Source organism: Pristiophorus japonicus, chromosome 2 (assembly GCF_044704955.1).
Source record: "Pristiophorus japonicus isolate sPriJap1 chromosome 2, sPriJap1.hap1, whole genome shotgun sequence".
Taxonomy (NCBI): domain Eukaryota; kingdom Metazoa; phylum Chordata; class Chondrichthyes; family Pristiophoridae; genus Pristiophorus; species Pristiophorus japonicus.
Genome location: NC_091978.1, coordinates 60058426 through 60078843, shown reverse-complemented (window position 1 = coordinate 60078843; position 20418 = coordinate 60058426). Strand labels below are relative to the sequence as shown.

At 44.6% G+C, this 20418-nt stretch overlaps 1 protein-coding gene across 1 annotated transcript in view; it reads right to left on the bottom strand.

Moving 5' to 3' along the window:
* dcc (DCC netrin 1 receptor) overlaps positions 1-20418 on the bottom strand; it is a gene marked incomplete at its 5' end in the record, with an annotated part of 1018431 nt that overhangs the window by 341120 nt on the left and 656893 nt on the right. Inside the window, one exon of the mRNA XM_070862030.1 lies at positions 11233-11371. Coding sequence (XP_070718131.1) covers positions 11233-11371 — 139 coding nt within the window. The remainder of the gene's footprint in view (positions 1-11232; positions 11372-20418) is intronic.

The window sequence follows — 20418 nt, the reverse complement described above, 5'->3', positions numbered from 1 at the left end:
GTGATGCGTAACGAGAAAGGACTAATTAGCAATATGGTTGTGTGAGGCCCCTTGGGGAAGAGTGACCATAATATGGTAGAATTCTTTATTAAGATGGAGAGTGACACAGTTAATTCAGAGACTAGGGTTCTGAACTTAAGGAAAGGTAACTTCGATGGTATGAGATGTGAATTGGCTAGAATAGACTGGCGAATGATACTTAAAGGGTTGATGGTGGATAGGCAATGGCAAACATTTAAAGATCACATGGATGAACTTCAATAATTGTACATCCCTGTCTGGAGTAAAAATAAAACGGGGAAGGTGGCTCAACCGTGGCTAACAAGTAAAATTAGGGATAGCGTTAAATCCAAGGAAGAGGCATATAAATTGGTCAGAAAAAACAGCAAACATGAGGACTGGGAGAAATTTAGAATTCAGCAGAGGAGGACAAAGGGTTTAATTAGGAGGGGGACAATAGAGTATGAGAAGAAGCTTGCTGGGAACATAAAAACTGACTGCAAAAGCTTCTATAGATCTGTGAAGAGAAAAAGATTAGTGAAGACAAACATGTGTCTCTTGCAGTCAGAATCAGATGAATTTATAATGGGACAAAGAAATGGCAGACCAGTTGAACAAATACTTTGGTTGTGTCTTCACGAAGGAAGACACAAATAACGTTCCGGAAATAATAGGGGACCGAGGGGCTAGTGAGAAGGAGGAACTGAAGGAAATCCTTATTCGTCAGGAAATTGTGTTAGGGAAATTGATGGGATTGAAGGCCAATAAATCCCCAGGGTCTGCTAGTCTGCTTCCCAGAGTACTTCAGGAAGTGGCCTTAGAAATAGTGGATGCATTGGTGATTATTTTCCAACAATCTATCGACTCTGGATCAGTTCCTATGGACTGGAGGGTAGCTAATGTAACACCACTTTTTAAAAAAGGAGGGAGAGAGAAAATGGGGAATTATAGACCGGTTAGCCTGACATCAATAGTGGGGAAAATGTTGGAATCGATTATTGAAAATGAAATAGCAGCGCATTTGGAAAGCAGTAACAGGATCGGTCCAAGTCAGCATGGATTGATGAAAGGGAAATCATGCTTGACCAATCTTCTAGAATTTTTGGAGGATATAACTAGTAGAGTGGACAAGTGAGAACCATTGGATGTGGTGTATTTGGACTTTCAAAAGGCTTTTGACAAGGTCCCACACACGAGATTGGTTTGCAAAATTAAAGTACATGGTATTGGGGGTAATGTATTGACATGGATAGAGAACTGGTTGGCAGACAGGAAGCAGAGAGTCGGGATAAACGGGTCCTTTTCAGAATGGCAGGCAGTGACTACTGGGGTACCGCAGGGCTCAGTGCTGGGACCCCAGCTATTTACAATATACATTAATGATTTAGATGAAGGAATTGAGAGTAATATCTCCAAGTTTGCAGATGATACTAAGCTGGGTGACAGTGTAAGCTGTGAGGAAGATGCTAAGAGGCTGCAGGGTGATTGGACAGGTTAGGTGAATGGGCAAATGCATGGCAGATGCAGTATAATGTGGATAAATGTGAGGTGATCCACCTTGGTGGCGAAAACACGAAGGCAGAATATTATCTGAATGGCGGCAGCTTAGGAAAAGGGGAGGTGCAATGAGACCTGGGTGTCATGGTTCATCAGTCATTGAAAGTTGGCATGCAGGTACAGCAGGCGGTGAAGAAGGCAAGTGGCATGTTGGCCTTCATAGCTAGGGGATTTGAGTATAGGAGCAGGGAGCTCTTACTGCAGTTGTACAGGGCCTTGGTGAGGCCTCACCTAGAATATTGTGTTCAGTTTTGGTCTCCTAATCTGAGGAAGGACATTCTTGCTATTGAGGGAATGTAGCAAAGGTTCACCAGACTGATTCCTAAGATGGCAGGACTAACATATGAGGAGAAACTGGATCGACTGGGCCTGTATTTACTGGAGTTTAGAAGAGTGAGAGGGGATCTCATAGAAACATACAAAATTCTGATGGGTTTAGACAGGATAGATGCAGGAAGAATGTTCCCAATGTTAGGGGAGTCCAGAACCAGGGGTCACAGTCTAAGGATAAGGGGTAAGCCATTTAGGACCAAACTGAGGAGAAACTTCTTCACTCATAAAGTTGTTAACCTGTGGAATTCTCTTCCGCAGAGAGTTGTTGATGCCAGTTCATTAGATATATTCAAGAGGGAGTTGGATATGGCCCTTATGGCTAAAGGGATCAAGGGGTATGGAGAAAAAGCAGGAAAGGGGTATTAAGGTGAATGATCAGCCATGATCTTATTGAATGGTGTTGCAGGCTCGAAGGGCCGAATGACCTACTCCTGCACCGATTTTCTATGTTTCTATGTTAATGAGAGATTTGTACAGTAATAATGGTAGGAAAATGGTGGATAGATTGTAAATTGTCCAATGTTGCTAAACACAGAATAAGTCATGTTACACAATTTGATTAAAGTGCAGTGGGATATTAATTAGGTTGGGAAAAGAATAAGAGCCATCTATGTCATTCAGCACATGTGATATCCAAGATAATACGAGGAGACAATATATAAAATCAAGTATTTTTGCAATCAGATTACGAAGGAGGTTGGAAGTCCCTGACCTGTGACAGATGAAACTGAATTAAATGCATTAAGAGAAGCATTCATCATAGGTTAAGAAAGCACAGCAGACTTTGTTTAAAGTGCTAAAAGTCATTCTTTTGTTCTTCATATGGTTCTATTCGGCTCACCAGCCTTTTCAGCATCCGTCACTTCCAATCCTCCTTCAGTAGAAAGGCTAGGGAGGCCTCTTGTGGGACCTTGCCCAGTCAATGCCTTCATGATTGTTGGCAAGAGAAAAGAATTACAAATCAAAGGAAATGTGGTGAACTCATTATTGAGTAGGGTGCCAAGTTCAAATTGAGACTTCTACAGAGGTCCTGTCTGCGTGCCTCTCTTTTAATGGCCTACTTTAAAAAGGCCACTGGGAATAAAGTAAGCCCGATAATGACGGAACTGGACAATGAAGTAATGGCAAGATAGCATTAGGACCACAAACCCTGCCATTGCACTAACATGAGTGGGAGAAAATTGACTTATTTTTTTAACAACTGGACCTTTGATGCCATCCTACAGATTTTCTGAACAAATCATTAAATAAGACAGACTGTCCAGCCCGAACTGGATAGATGTCAATTTTAGTTTGGAAACAATGCAACAGGAGAAAGATTAACTCGGCAGCACCTCCCATACCCACGACCACTACCACCTAGAAGGACATGGGCAGCAGGCACAGGGAACACCATCACCTCCACATTTCCCTCCAAGTCACACACCATTCTGACTTGGAAGTATATTGGCTATCCTTCATCATCGCTGGGTTACAATCTTGGCACTCTCTCCCGAACAGCACTGTGGGAGTACCTGCACCTCACAGACTGCAATGGTTCAAGAGGGCAGTTCACCACATTCTCAAGGGCAATTAGGGATGGGCAATAAATGCTGGCCTTGCCAGCGACGCCCATGTCCCAGGAATGAATAATAAAAGCTTGTACACTGAATGCTAAGGGTTAATTGTGCTGCAGACACTGCTTTTCCCTGCATATCTGGTAAGAGATTTAATGGCTTGTAAATCAATATTCAAAAGCTTTGAAAACCCCAGAGGCTGCTTCTTAGGACTTAAACCTTCTCCGACTCAATGATTTCCCAAAATCCCCTCTGATTTTAAGACTGCAAGGTAAACTAATCATGAGCTCGCATCCCTACCTACCTTACGTCAGTGAAAATGCTCCAGATGTCAAGTTTTAATAACTGGTAGCAAATCTGTACTTTAGAATATAAATAATGGATTTCTGGAATGAATTATAGATGTGCCTGTGGTTCTACGGGGTCTGTACACCATGAACATTATGCAGGATACAAATGTATAGTCGATTGCATATGATATTTAACTAATGGATGGACTCAACAAACATCAAATCCAAAATTGGTTTATGCTGTTGGCTCACCAGTTTGAAAAATCTCATACCTAATGCGTACTCAATGGGCCTGAAATCCCGCTTTCTTCTCCCCGCGGGTGTTCGACTAAAAATAGGAGAAAAGATGCGCACTTACCTTAATCGAACGCTCGAGGCCTCCTCTTCTTGCGCAACGCAGCGTGTTCACGTTGGGACTTCCGTCGGAGTCACGTGGGCCTGGACACCCAATCACGGTTAAGTATTTTCTCATTCATAGTAAAGGAGTTTCTTAAGTCCGAAACTCCTATTACTATGAATGAGAAGCACCCCCAACACCCAAACACTACTTAATTTTTTTTTTTAAACACCTCACATAAATACATTATAGAAATTAAAGTTGATAAAAATGCTTTTGAAAAAAAAAATTTCCAATTTTTTAAAAAAGTTTTAATTATGGTTTAAAATAAAATTACCTGAGTGGGCAGGGTTTTTAACATAAATTATGTATTTTAAAATTTTATTTTTTTATGTTTTTGATATGTTTTTAAAACTCTTAAGTTGGTAAAAATGGGCAGCGCCTGCTTTTACCAGGCGCAAGCGTTTTAAGGACATTTGCAGGGCAAGAGATCGGCAACTAGCCCAATCTCTGCCGTGGGAATGTCCTTCTCCACAAGATGTGTGCGATCTGTCAAGCCAGAAAACTGACATATCGGAAAAGCTGGATTTTGGCGCATGCGCATTGCGCACCGAAAACGGGCTTTTGCGATGCCTTCCCGGGTCCATACAGACTCCATACGGATGCGGGGAGGCCAGAATTTCGGGGCCAATAAGTTTTCTATTTGTAAATCACAAGACCTTAAGGTAAATGTAGATGGGGAACTACAATTACATTACTAAACTCATCAGTTGTCCCTTTGTGAAAGTGATCAAAAAGATTTTGGGAATAGATTTTTGTGTACATCACCTGGGCAGTAATCTGGAAGGTAGTCTGCCCTCCTGTACTGTACGCACCTGTCAGTATGCTCACAGGTTTGTCGAACTGTTGTGCACGCGGCCTTCCGCGTGGGCGCCGGAGGGACTGGAGTGCATCGTCATCCCCGGCAACCAAATCTTTATTTGATTTTACATGTTTTAAAGTTTAATTTGTTTTAATTGCCGGGTTTTTAGTGTCCCCCTCCCCTTTTATAGGGGGCACTTGTAAAATATATCATTTTAATGCCCAAAAAAACCACAAAAAAACCCCCCAAAAAATAAAGAAAAAGGGCAGTTGAAAAGTGTCTGGAGTGCCCCCACATTGGGGGGCACTTGAACTAATGTTTATTTTTTCTCCAATCAAAAAGAGTTGTAGAACTGTTGTGCTCGTGATCTTCCGCGAGAGGTGGGCGCCGGAGGGACTAGAGTGCATCATCACCCCCGGCAACCAAATCTTTATTTGATTTTATATGTTTTAAAGTTTAATTTGATTTATTGCTGGTTTTAGTGTCCCCCTCCCCTTTTATAAGGGACACTTGCATAATGTATGATTTTAGTGCGCAAAAACCCCCCCAAAAAAACACAAAAAAACACAAAAAAACCCAAAAAAGGGCCTTGATAAGTGTTTGGTGTGTCCCCCAGATCAGGAGGCACTTGATTTAGCCGTTCAATTTTGTTTTCTACAAAAGGCTTGTAGAACTGTTGTGCTCGCGGCCTTCCGTGAGAGGTGGGCGCCGGAGGGACTGGAGTGCATCATCACCCCGGCAACCAAATTTTAATTTGAACCACATGTAAAAAGTTAATTTGTTTAAGTTTGTCGGTTTTAGTGCCCCCCCCCCCACCACCCCCTCCCCCCACACCTTTTAGCCAGGGAGCACTTGTATAATTTGTGTTTCTGGTGCCCTCAAAAAAAAACAAGGGGGCACTTGATTTGATGTTTGTGTGTTACAGATACAACTCAAAATTGTTGTAGAGTTATTGCAAAAAAAACGAGGGGGCACTTGAAAAGTTTTTGGAGTGTGCCCCCCCAACCACTTTAATCAGGGGGCACTTGATTAAAGTATACAACAAAATAGTTGTAGAGCTGTTGCTGGCATTGGTGTGCGTGAGCACCCAGGCTACGACTTTCCGTCTTCAGACCCTGCAGAGATACCTGTAAGTTGAGCCCCCTCCTAGATGGTGTGCGCTGGCGACACATTTCTTCCGCCAGCAGTACTGCCTCAATTACGACACATAGCTACTGTTTGTGAGATTCACAACCTCTTTGAGAAAAAGTTTCTCCTCATTTCAGTTTTAAATGGGCGGCCCCTTATTCTAAGCTCATGCCCTCTAGTTCTAGTCTCCCTTTTCAACGGAAACATCCTCTCTGCATCCACCTTGTCAAGCCCCCTCATAATCTTATATGTTTCGATAAGATCATCTCTCATTCTTCTGAATTCCAATGAGTAGAGGCCTAACCTACTCAACCTTTCCTCATAAGTCACCCCCATCATCTCTGGAATCAACCTAGTGAACCTTCTCTGAACTGCCTCCAAAGCAAGTATATCCTTTTGTAAATATGGAAACCAAAACTACACGCAGTATTCCAGGTGTGGCCTCACCAATACCCTGTATAACTGTAGCAAGACTTCCCTGCTTTTATACTCCATCCCCTTTGCAATAAAGGCCAAGATTCCATTTGCCTTCCTGATCACTAGCTGTACCTGCATACTAACTTTTGTGTTTCATGCACAAGTACCCCAAGTCCCACTGTTACTGCAGCACTTTGCAATCTTTCTCCATTTAAATAATAACTTGCTCTTTGATTTTTTCTGCCAAAGTGCATGACCTCACACTTTCCAACATTGTACTCCATCTGCCAAATTTTTGCCCCCTCACTTAGCTTGTCTATGTCCTTTTGCAGATTTTTTGTGTCCTCCTCACACATTGTTTTTTCTCCCATCTTTGTATCATCGGTAAACTTGGCTACGTTACACTCAGTCCCTTCTTCCAAGTTGTTAATATAGATTGTATTTAGTTGGGGTCCCAGCACTGAACCCTGCGGCACCCCACTGGTTACTGGTTGCCAACCAGAGAATGAACCATTTATCCCAATTCTCTGTTTTCTGTTCATTAGTCAATCCTCTATCCATGCTAATATATTATCCCCAACCCTATGATCTTTCCATTATTAAAGAAACAGTAGCAGGACATTTGGAAAAGCAAAATTCGGTCAGGCAGAGTCAACATTTATGAAGGGGAAGTAATGTTTGACAAATTTGTTAGAATTCTTTGAGGATGTAACGCACAGGTTGGATAAAGGGGAACCAGTGGATGTGGTGTATTTGGACTTCCAGAAGGCATTTGACAAGGTGCCACATAAAAGGTTATTGCACAAGATAAAAGATCAACATTTTCCCAACCACAGATGTTAGGCTAACTGGTCTGTAGTTTCCTGCTTTTTGTCTGCCTCCTTTTTTAAATAGGAGTATTACATTTGCAGTTTTCCAATCTGCTGGGACCTCCCCAGAATCCAGGGAATTTTGGTAAATTACAACCAATGCATCCACAATCCCTGCCGCTACCTCTCTTAAGACCCTAGGATGCAAGCCATCAGGTCCAGGGGATTTATCCGCCTTTAGTCCCATTATCTTACTGAGTACCACCTCCTCAGTGATTGTGATTGTGTTAAGTTCCTCCCCCACTATAGCCCCTTGACTATCCACTGCTGGAATGTTATTTGTGTCCTCTACTGTAAAGACTGATACAAAATATTACGACACGCAGCTCCTGTTTGTGAGCCTGGGGGGCGGCAGGACCACCATGCAGGGGCTGCCTGTCTTTTACCAGGAACTCATATGGGTCTGGAACAGAGTCGCCACCAAGCGCAGTTCTCCCCCGTCTAGAGTGAAGGCTGTCCTTCGGGAGCCGCTGTGTCTGGCAAGGTGACCAGGGTCAGGGACCTGCTCGATGGCAGAGAAGCGGGCTGGATGGCGCCAGACAAGTTGGCACGGCGCCTATTCTGGGCCAACGTCCAGCGCACGGCTAATGCCATCGAGTTGCAAAAAACAGCACTGGGCCCTGACTCCAGTGAGTGTGTCAAGGAGGCTCAAGCATGTGGGGAGATCCTGTCTGAACTGATCCCTGTCCAGACGGAATTCCTCATCGGCGCCAAGCCTCGAAATCTCCCTCGGGAGCCGGCGCCTCACAACTTGCACCTCCTCCAGGAACTCCCAGTTCTGCGTGGAGGGGATTCTTGTACAGGCTGCTTTTTAACACTCTCCACGTTGCCATCCTCATCTGCCATCCGGACATGCCATGGCGCACCATCTTGCCATCCGGAAGAGGCGGGGGTCCCCAGTGGAGTGTTCTCTATGCGCGAGTCCTCCCTCTATTTATTGGGGACTTGGCCTGGAAGGTGTTGCATGGAGCAGTCCCCTGCAATAAGTTTTTAAGTCGGTTCACGGCTCCCAGGCTGCCTGTAATTTCTGAGGTCTAGAAGAGTCCGTGTTCCATATTTATGTTGAATGTGCGAGGTTGCAGCCCCTCTTCCATTATCTTTAGAGACTGCTCCTCAAATTCTGGCTGCACTTCAGTCCCACACTCCTGATATTTGGGTACCCTGTGCGGAGGGGAGCGGGCAGGTCAGAAGGCCTCCTCGTAGGACTGCTCCTGGGCATGGCCAAGGGGGCCATAACCCGGTCCAGGCAACAGGCGGTGGAGGCCCAATGGCCTGCCTCTCTTCCACGGTTACATCCGAGCCAGGGTGTCCCTGGAGATGGAGCACGCGGTGTCCACTGGTACGTTCGCGGCCTTCCGCGAGCGGTGGGTACCGGAGGGACTGGAGTGCATCATCACCGCCGGCAACCAAATTTTAATTTGATCCTTAATGTCTAAAGTTTAATTTGTCTAAGTTTGTTGGTTTTAGTGCCCACCCCCCCCCCCCTCCTTTTAACCAGGGGGCACTTGTATAATTTGTGTTTTTGGCGCCCTCAAAAAAAAACAAGGGGGCACTTGATTGAAATATTTTGGCGTGTGACCCCCCCCCTTTAACCAGGGGGCAATTGATTATTGTTTCTACAAAAATAGTTGTAGAGCTAGTGCATTGTGACTGGCTTAGTTAGTTACTGTTCACAAACTCAGTAAAACCCCAGTCAGTTGGGTCTAGGTCATCCACACTGATGTATGCAGTTGTGAGCCTGGTGGATGAACTGATAATGTGTACTGTGATTGTTAAACTTTTGTTAATAAACCAACTCTTAATAGCAATGTATTGCTATGAATTCTTAAGCAAAGTACCCATGAAACAAATACATTACACCGCCCTTTAGAGAACTCGCTCGATTTTCAATCCATTGATTTCAATGGAAAGGAAATGGGGTGGGTTCTACAACAGATAGCAAATCCGCCTGTTCAATCATCATCATAGGTAGTCCCTCGGAATCGAGGAAGACTTGCTATCACTCCTAAAGTGAGTTATTTGGTGGCTGAACAGTCCAACACGAGAGCCACAGACCCTGTCACAGGTGGGACAGATATTCATTGAGGGAAGGAGGGGGGGGTGGGACTGATTTATCACACGCTCCTTCCGCTGCCTGCGCCTGACCTCTTCACGCTCACAGCTTTGAGATTCGAAGAGCTCAACGCCCTCCCGGATGCACTTTCTCCACCTAGGGCGGTCTTCGGCCAGGGTCTCCCAGGTGTCAGTGGTGATGTCGCACTTCATCAGGGAGGCTTTGAGGGTGTCCTTGTAACGTTTCCACTATCCACCTTTGGCTCGTTTGCCATGAAGGAGCTCGGCATAGAGCAGTTGCTTAGGGAGTTTTGTGTCTGGCATGCAGACTAAGTGGCCTGCCCAACGAAGCTGATCGAGTGTGGTTAGTGCTTCAATGCTGGGGATATTAGCTTGGGTAAGGACACTGATGTTGATGTGTCTGTCCTCCCAGGGGATTTGCAGGATCTTGCGGAGACATCGTTGGTAATGTATCTCCAGCGACTTGATGTGTCTTCTGTAAGTCGTCCAGGTCTCTGATCCATACAGGAGGGTGGGTATTACTACAGCCCTGTAGACCATGAGCTTGGTGGTCGGTTTGAGGGCCTGGTCTTCAAACACTCTTTTCCTCAGGTGGCCAAAGGCTGCACTGTTGAATCTCCGCATCAATGTCTGCCTTTGTTGACAAGAGGTTCCCGAGGTATGGGAAGTGGTCTACGTTGTTGAGAGCCGCGCTGTGAATCTTGATGACTGGGGGGCATCAAGGGTGAGGACAAGCTGGTGGAGGACCTTTGTCTTACGGATGTTAAGCGTAAGGCCCATGCTTTCATATGCCTCGGTGAATACATGGACTATATCCTGGAGTTCAGCCCCTGCATGTGCGCAGACGCAGGCATCGTCCGCGTACTGCAGCTCAACGACAGAGGTTGGGGTGATCTTGGACCTGGCCTGGAGGCGGCGAAGGTTAAACCGCTTCCCACTGGTTCCGTAGTTTAGTTCCACTCCAGCGGGGAGCTTGTTGACAGTGAGGTGGAGCATGGCAGCGAGGAAGATTGAGAAAAGGGTTGGAGCGATGACACAGCCCTATTTGACCTCGGTTCGGACGTGGAATGGGTCTGTAATGGATCCGTTGGTAAGGATCACGGCCTGCATGTCGCGTGGATCACTGCCTTGGGCAGTGAAGAGAAAGCACTTCTCCTGGATCTCAATCTGCTATTCTCCCCTCACCTCATTGTTTTCTTGGACTTGCCTCTGCCACTCCTATAAATGGTATGTCTCCACCCTGGCCACTGCCTGTTCCAATGAAGGGTCTGACCCATAAATTTTCACTGGTCTTTCTCTTTCACATGTTTGCCCTACAGTGGATTTCCAGTATCTTCTGTGTTTATTTTGGATGTCCAGCATTCATTTTTTTATTTTATCTCTTAAATATAAATAATGACTTCAAACATTTTTTAGAACAGGTTCGAAAATAAGTGAGCCAGACTTATCGCAGGTGGCATGTAGTGATATTATGGACGGCCTCACAGAAAACATTAAAGCAAAGCAGTAAAAAAGGAACCATTTTAATTAGTTTGTTTGTGTCGCCTGTTGATTGGGGTCAGTGTGGTTGCTAAGGGAACATTTGTTTAGTGTGTGGCTGAAGGCTCTGCAACTGTTGGGGCTTAAACAGTGATGTTCTGTTATGCCCATCATTAAATTCAGAAACCAAAGTGAAGGGCTGTGATTCATATCACCAATGCTATAAAGAGTAACAGAGAAGATAATACAAATCAGGAAGTAGGTATATGGAGCAGAAATAATTCTATTAAAAAAATGACCCACAAAATAATTAACCATTCATTGTGCTTACCATCAGTGAGTGTGCTGACCAGCACATCCTGGGTAGAGACGCCTGCTCCATGTCTGTTGAAAGCCAAAATTCGCAAACTATACTTGGTGAACTTCTTCAGGTCTTCCAGTTTGTAGGATACACTGTCCACATCGACACTCTGAAACAGGGCACAACAACACAGGTCATTATCAGAAGGACAAATGCACCCTGCTCAGAGGCATCACAGCTACAACAGGATGCCGCACCCCATTCCCCCCCCCCCACCTCCCCAACTTCCTTTTACTCTAAGCATACTTGGTTCTTGTTTTTTTTATTTTTATTTTCAACCATTTTTCTCCCACAGCTTAGAATTTTTTTTACACACACTGTATCACCTCACTAAAGGCACATCGGCGGCACCCGATAATGTATAGTGCACTTCGCTAATGGCGTGCTTTTTAAAAGCAGGCGCTGATCAATGATGACGTGCTCAGTCTGTGTTTAATTAGAATATTTTTGTTTATTGGGAAACGGAGTTGAAGAACCGAGGCCTGCAGTGCAGCACACTAACAAAGGTGACAAGAGCAAAAGAGATAAAGTAAATCACTTTCAGCAGGACATCTGGAAAACACTTTCTTCCGGTTTTCCAGTCCGGAAATCCTACCAGCACCCGTTTCCTCCTCTCAACTCTCTCCACAGCCCTGAGTAAATATTGGGGCCATTAAGTCACTGTTAATCACTCACCATGCTTACGATCAATAACTACCAGTAAAGACCCCCACAATCATATGAGTCCTTTCTTTTTTTCCTTTGACATCTGGAATCGGCCATTAATGTGAATGACCCTTTCCCCACCCCCTCAGGACTGGCAGGGCATGGATCACCTGGGTCCATGGATAGCCAGGAATTTGGGGCTCTGCTATGTTTGAGTTCTCTTTAGAAAGGAATTGATTTCTTCCAGTTTGTTATTTGACAATAATACAAAGATGCTGTGGAATGCTGCTTTGAATTGCAAACATCTTTAAACTATGCGCCCCACCCTAAAAAAAAGTCAAATTTGATTTTTTTTTTTAAATTGGATAATTTGATTTCATGGGGTCATAAATGTAAGGTGGTCACTATAACTCCAATTGGGAATACAGTGGAAATTTCATTAGGCAGAGAGTGCTTAGAATGTGGAACTCACTACCACAAGGAATAGTTGAAATGAATAGCATAGCTGTATTTAAGGGGAAGCTAGATCAATACAGGATGAGAAAGGAATAGAAGGATATGCTGATAGGGTTAGACCTTGGTGAGGCCTCACCTGGAATATTGTGTTCAGTTTTGGTCTCCTAATCTGAGGAAGGACGTTCTTGCTATTGAGGGAGTGCAGCGAAGGTTCACCAGACTGATTCCCGGGATGGCAGGGCTGACATATGAAGAAAGACTGGATCGACTGGGCTTATATTCACTGGAATTTAGAAGAATGAGAGGGGATCTCATAGAAACATATAAAATTCTGACGGGATTGGACAGGTTAGATGCAGGAAGAATTTTCCCGATGTTGGGGAAGTCCAGAACCAGAGGTCACAGTCTAAGGATAAGGGGTAAGCCATTTAGGACTGAGATGAGGAGAAACTTCTTCACTCAGAGAGTTGTTAACCTGTGGAATTCCCTGCCGCAGAGATTTGTTGATGCCAGTTAATTGGATATATTCAAGAGGGAGTTAGATATGGCCCTTACGGCTAAAGGGATCAAGGGGTATGGAGAGAAAGCAGGAAAGGGGTACTGAGGGATTGATCAGCTATGATCTTATTGAATGGTGGTGCAGGCTCGAAGGGCTGAATGGCTTACTCTTGCACCTATTTTCTATATTTCTAGACGAAGTAGGGTGGGAGGAGGCTCAAGTGGAGCATAAACACTGAAATGGACCAGTTGGGCCAAATAGCTTGTCATTGGGTCCAAAATTCCACATTGCCGATTTTTGCCGCTATCAAACAATAACAGCCATTTTGTAAGTGAGCGATAGCGCCCCCCCCCCAAAAAAAAGTCTGAAGTTTCGCCATGATTCCCTTTCAATTTGGTGCAGTGCAGAAAGACCTCTGGCTTTGAGAGTAGAGCTTAACTGTCGCACCGAAAAAGTGAGGCCCCGTTCTGCACATGCCCAAGCATTTAGGTTTCAAGGGTAACGTGTAATTGTAGAGCTTTACTCTGTAAGCTGCATGCTGATTTTTCCCATGCCGACCCGCTGATATTTCCAGAATTCTCTGTTTTTATTCCACATTCCAGCATCCAGTATTTTGCTTTTGTATCTGTGCTGCACCTGCCCTGGGTGTGTTTTAATGCTGGAACTCCCCGTCCCAGCAGTCGGCTCGCAAATGACCATCCACGTCCGCCCTATCCCTGGCCAAATGGTCCCCCGCTGCCATCCATATCTCCAGCTTGGCTTTCACTTCCACCCCGGGCTTCTTTCGGAGCCGAGCGCTGAGCTCCTGTGTCCGGCCGAGGGTGCAATCTGGCCGGCCGGCACCCCGACCCTGTGTGCCTCGAGCTCGGTGAGCAGTGTGTCGGTGGTGGAACTTCAACTCGCAATTTACTGCAATAAATAAAGTTTCTCTTTTCCCGCCGTACAAACAAACATTTTTAATTAATTTGGATATAATATAAGTCTTGTGCCCTCCCTCCAAAACCTATAACTCAGCCCTGATAAACAAGATGGCACCTGTAATGCCGATTTCTATCTGACTCCGACTTGGCAAGGTAAGGTTTTTTAAAGCGGTACACAGCTTTGTCCTTAAAAAAAATCATTATTCGCGAAACTTGCAAAAATGGCCAAAAATGGTGTTATGGATGGGTTTGACCCCGAGTGACTTCATAAAATCACTAACTAAAAAAAAATCGTCCGTTATCTGTTAAGGACAGCATTATAACATTGGCGAAACTTGCAAAAGTAAGAAATTAAGTTAGCTCCAAAAAATATTGTTAGCTCCAAAAAGATGGAGCTAAATGGTGGCGAATTTTGGGCCCATGTTGTACATTCTATGTAATGCTATATAATCAAACGGTGCATTTACACTACAAATGTAGGATCGATGTAAATTGGTTTCTTGCTTGTAGTACTGCCAGAAGGGTGGGGTCTGGAATACAGAAATTCTTCAGCACTTTACTTGAAAGGTAACCCAGCAGCTCGCGATAATGAATACCAGAAGTGTTACTGACTCATTTAGTAAATGCATCACATTATTATCCACAGCAGGAAGAGCCAAGGTTTGATCCATGGTCTGTGATCAGTTAATTGATCTCAGCCAGAGTGCAGTGGCTAAGAGGAAACAGAGAAGATTTAGGAAAAGAAGATTTCTTTTGAAGCATCATTTAAAAGACCTATGGATAAGTCCTTCAGTTATCTTGATGAATAGTTGTCTGCATACACGGCTGCCCACAGTTTTTATAATTACTATCATTTCTATTAATGGGCTTCAGTAACCTAGAGTTACATTAAATCTCTGCATTGTCTGTTTACGACAGCTAACTGATATGTCAGTAACATATTGTTTAATGTTAGCTGCAGGTTCCTATTAATATTTTGCCTGGATTACACATCTTATTACACTAGATTCTAAATTACAGCTACAGTCTAAGTAATGCGCTGCGGGATTTCTATTTTACGCATCAATCCCATCAGGACTGCAAACAAGACATGGAACGCCTATATTTATATGGAGGGCTTTTCTTTTAGTAATAGAACCATATAATTTGCTACAGCACAGAAGGAGGCCATTCGGCTCGTCGAGCGCACACTGGCTCTCTGCAAGAGCATTTCAGCTAGTCCCACTCCCGCGCCCCCCCATCCCGCCCTTTCCCCGTAGCCCTGCATTTATTTTTCCTTTAGGTCCTTATACAATTCCCCTTTGAAAGCCATGATTGAATTGGGCTCCACCACACTTTCAGGCAGTGTATTCCAGATCATAACCACTCGCTTCATAAAAAGGTTTTCAACTCCCTCCCCCACCGCCCATCCGAGTGGTGAAATCACTTCTGCAAATGATTCATATTTTTCTCCATTTTATTTACATTTGCCACTATGTATTATTTGCAACTGGGGGTAGTGAGACAAGGTGGAGACAGGAACAGGTGTACTTTTACCAGGTGCTCCAAGGTCAATTGTAGAGCTCCCGACTGCTGTTGTGACTGAAGTGAGGTAACTCAGCCCATGGGGGAGGTGGAACCAGTACAAACCGGACGGTCTGCACCTGGGCAGGACCGGAACCAACGTCCTAGGGGGAGTGTTTGCTAGTGTTGTTGGGGAGGATTTAAACTAATATGGCAGGGGGATGGGAACCAATGCAGGGAGACAGAGGGAAACAAAAAGGAGGCAAAAGCAAAAGACAGAAAGGAGATGAGGAAAAGTGGAGGGCAGAGAAACCCAAGGCAAAGAACAAAAAGGGCCACTGTACAGCAAAATTATAAAAGGACAAAGGGTGTTAAAAAAACAAGCCTGAAGGCTTTGTGTCTTAATGCAAGGAGTATCCGCAATAAGGTGGATGAATTAATTGTGCAAATAGATGTTAACAAATATGATGTGATTGGGATTACGGAGACGTGGCTCCAGGATGATCAGGGCTGGGAACTCAACATTCAGGGGTATTCAACATTCAGGAAGGATAGAATAAAAGGAAAAGGAGGTGGGGTAGCATTGCTGGTTAAAGAGGAGATTAATGCAATAGTTAGGAAAGACATTAGCTTGGATGATGTGGAATCTATATGGGTAGAGCTGCAGAACACCAAAGGGCAAAAAACGTTAGTAGGAGTTGTGTACAGACCTCCAAACAGTAATAGGGATGTTGGGGAGGGCATCAAACAGGAAATTAGGGGTGCATGCAATAAAGGTGTAGCAGTTATAATGGGTGACTTTAATATGCACATAGATTGGGCTAGCCAAACTGGAAGCAATACGGTGGAGGAGGATTTCCTGGAGTGCATAAGGGATGGTTTTCTAGACCAATATGTTGAGGAACCAACTAGGGGGGAGGCCATCTTAGACTGGGTGTTGTGTAATGAGAGAGGATTAATTAGCAATCTCATTGTGTGAGGCCCCTTGGGGAAGAGTGACCATAATATGGTGGAATTCTGCATTAGGATGGAGAAATAGTAAATTCAGAGACCATGGTCCAGAACTTAAAGAAGGGTAACTTTGAAGGTATGAGGCGTGAATTGGCTAGGATAGATTGGCGAATGATACTTAGGGGGTTGACTGTGGATGGGCAATGGCAGATATTTAGAGACCGCATGGATGAATTACAACAATTGTACATTCCTGTCTGGCATAAAAATAAAAAAGGGAAGGTGGCTCAACCGTGGCTATCTAGGGAAATCAGGGATAGTATTAAAGCCAAGGAAGTAGCATACAAATTGGCCAGAAATAGCAGCGAACCTGGGGACTGGGAGAAATTTAGAACTCAGCAGAGGAGGAAAAGGGTTTGATTAGGGCAGGGAAAATGGAGTACGAGAAGAAGCTTGCAGGGAACATTAAGGCGGATTGCAAAAGTTTCTATAGGTATGTAAAGAGAAAAAGGTTAGTAAAGACAAACGTAGGTCCCCTGCAGTCAGAATCAAGGGAAGTCATAACGGGGAACAAAGAAATGGCAGACCAATTGAACAAGTACTTTAGTTCGGTATTCACTAAGGAGGATACAAACAACCTTCCGGATATAAAAGGGGTCAGAGGGTCTAGTGAGGAGGGGGAACTGAGGGAAATCTTTATTAGTCGGGAAATTGTGTTGGGGAAATTGATGGGATTGAAGGCCGATAAATCCCCAGGGCCTGATGGACTGCATCCCAGAGTACTTAAGGAGGTGGCCTTGGAAATAGCGGATACATTGACAGTCATTTTCCAACATTCCATTGACTCTGGATCAGTTCCTATGGAGTGGAGGGTAGCCAATGTAACCCCACTTTTTAAAAAAGGAGGGAGAGAGAAAACAGGGAATTATAGACCGGTCAGCCTGACCTCAGTAGTGGGTAAAATGATGGAATCAATTATTAAGGATGTCATAGCAGTGCATCTGGAAAATGGTGACATGATCGGTCCAAGTCAGCATGGATTTGTGAAAGGGAAATCATGCTTGACAAATCTTCTAGAATTTTTTGAGGATGTTTCCAGTAAAGTGGACAAAGGAGAACCAGTTGATGTGGTATATTTGGACTTTCAGAAGGCTTTCGACAAGGTCCCACACAAGAGATTAATGTGCAAAGTTAAAGCACATGGGATTGGGGGTAGTGTGCTGACGTGGATTGAGAACTGGTTGTCAGACAGGAAGCAAAGAGTAGGAGTAAACGGGTACTTTTCAGAATGGCAGGCAGTGACTAGTGGGGTGCCGCAAGGTTCTGTGCTGGGGCCCCAGCTGTTTACATTGTACATTAATGATTTAGACGAGGGGATTAAATGCAGTCTCTCCAGGAAGGGGGTACTGAAGTTTCATGTTCAGCCATGAACTCATTGAATGGCGTGCAGGCTAGAAGGGCTGAATGGCCTGCTCCTGCACCTATTTTCTATGTTTCTATGTTTCTATGACATGGTGGAACCTTTACCCTTATAGTCTGGATGACTCTCTAACATTTACCCCTTCACATAGCTGCAACCAATGGGCAAATGTTCCCTGTGAGTCTTTTTTTTTGGGTTGGATTGTGTCCGCGTTCGCGTTGTTAAAGATCCAGGTATTGGCCCTCACTTTCCACCTCACCCCATCCCAACCTGTTTAACAAATCGTTGTGCACCTATCCCATATAATGCCGGACGAACTTTCTCATCTGCTCTTAACTGTAATGAAGGACAGTCTGAAATATTAGCCCTGCTTTCAACTCTGGGGTAGGAATCGGGGATTCAGGATTAAAGTGGGTAGCGATCCGTCTGACCACCCAGAGTGTGAAGCCCAGGAGATTTTAACTCCTGGGAGTATTAGCATGCTCTGATACCGGCTGCTAGCCAAAGCCGGTGATACTGATGTCACTGTCAGTCGGCGGGAGTTGAAAACCGAGTGGGTCAGACCACCATCAGGTCCCACAGAAGGTAAGGGAAGGGAAGTGGGGGGCTTTGAAGATCAATAAAAGTCCACAATAAGGGGGGAATGGGGGTTGGGGGGCGCGGGTATGGGGAAAACCCAAGGTAGCCTTGTGGGGCCAGGAAGAACACCCCTACCAGTAAAGATCACAAATATGACATACAATTTAAATTAGGCCCCTGCTACTCTGGCTCAGTCGGGCAGCCTTTCTTTCACTTATTTCAGGCAAGTTAAGATGGAGATGGGGAGATCACAGATCACGCAAACATACACCGTGTTATATGAGCAGCATAGAAGTGTATAGTTTGGAATGTTAACATGATAAAATGTATAAACCAAGTTTAAATAAAACTGATATTCAATGAACAGCAAGTCAGAACTTAATGATTTAATTAACTATGAATTTATATAATTTGGTTGTCGGTAAGCTGTGATAGATTTTGAGTTTCTAGTTATTTAACAATTTCTGGTTATTTTAAAGGGCAGAGAATATTATGTTTGGACTTGGATTGTGTCGAATTGTTTGGCACGGAGAAACAAAGGCTGGGAATTCCCTCAGAACTGCTCCTGCTCTTCTGTAATATTTTTGCCGAAATGCAGCAGACAGAATGGCCATGATTTTGCCGGTGCTCAGCGGACCTGATTGGTGGTGGGTCAGCTTTGAAATTTAAAACGATTGACAGCGAGGTGGGAGCCCGCAGTCAAAACTCACACATCAGCCTTTCCCGATGTCGGGTCTGCCAGTGCTGATAGACCCGACAGGCAGTGGCGGGGGACCCAATTCAAATCATTAGTGGCAAGTTTACAGCCAATTAACCAGCTTTTCCCAGCTTTTTAACTTTAACAGGTCTCCCATGGGTTTCCCGCTGTGCCTCGACCTCATCTGTGAAGCTGAGGCGAGAGTTTAGTGGCCATTGAATCAGCTGTTGAGTGGACAGCTTCAAAAATCAACTCAAAGCTCCTAGCTGATTGAGAAATGTTCCATTACCCACTAACTTCTCTAAACTGCATTTCCTCTATAGATTCACAAAGCTGCAAGTCTTTACATGAGTCTCCATCCAGTCTGACCTCATTACCTCTCCCACCATTGACTGATCGCTTCTGTCATTTCCACTTCACCTGCCATTTATTCCATCAGCATGGCTGCACTTTATACTGTCTCACCTTGGTCCTCAGAATCTGACCACAATAAGTCCCAACACCAGCATCATCAGGCAGACCAGCAGCACCAATAACCACATCAACCTTCTCCGCAATCACCTGATGCTGCACAGGACACAGGGCATCAGCACCCAACCACATTGCTGCCCGGGAGGTCAGGGATGGCCTTACCATGGCCAGATTTACTTCACTTGATGCTGTACACACTGGCTGCCACATGATACAACAGGTTGGCACCACCCCACACCAACAACATAAAGCATCCCTACAATGCCCAAGCCATTCCTTTCACACTCATCACCATTGCAGGGGGCACCGTTATGTCTCATCATTCACTGCTACTCACTAAGCCATTTCTAAAAGTGCACACAAATCTGTCCAAGAAGGCAAAGTGTTGAAAATAAAGATTTCAATGTTTGGCAGCCAATTAACAGAAACTTTACATGAACATTGGCTAAAACACACAACTGCCTATTCTTGTTGTTATGATTGGACAAGGATGAGGGTGAGTGTGAGGGGTGGCTTGTGAGATGGGGAAGTGATAATGTAGGTAGAGAGTGAGTGACTGGTGGAGGTGCAAGGTAAGTTGGTGTGAGTAAGGATGTGCAGGAGTAGGGTAGGGAAGGCAGAGTGATGGGAATGTGATGAGTAGCACAGCAGGATGAGGTGGTGTGTGGCTTTTCAATAACATTTAGTGATCTACTGAGATCATTGAAAGGTTTGCGCCACTGCAGTCAGGTCCTCCTGATGACCCTTGTTTATGTGCGTAAATGGGGTGTCCACTGCACCTCGGGTGAAATGATAGCTTTGGAGAGGTAGCTGCTCCAGAAATTCCTGGTCAAAGTTAGCCAAAAATATTTTCCTAAAACTAGTGCTGGTTCTACAAAATACCCTCTTTGCTCTGGAAAATGGGTTCAAATCAACCCAGACTGTTTTTGAGTTAAATTATCTCAGCTCAATGGCAGTAGGTACAATAAGTGATGTTCCTGCCATGGATCTGGTATTGGTGGGGTGCGGGGGATGG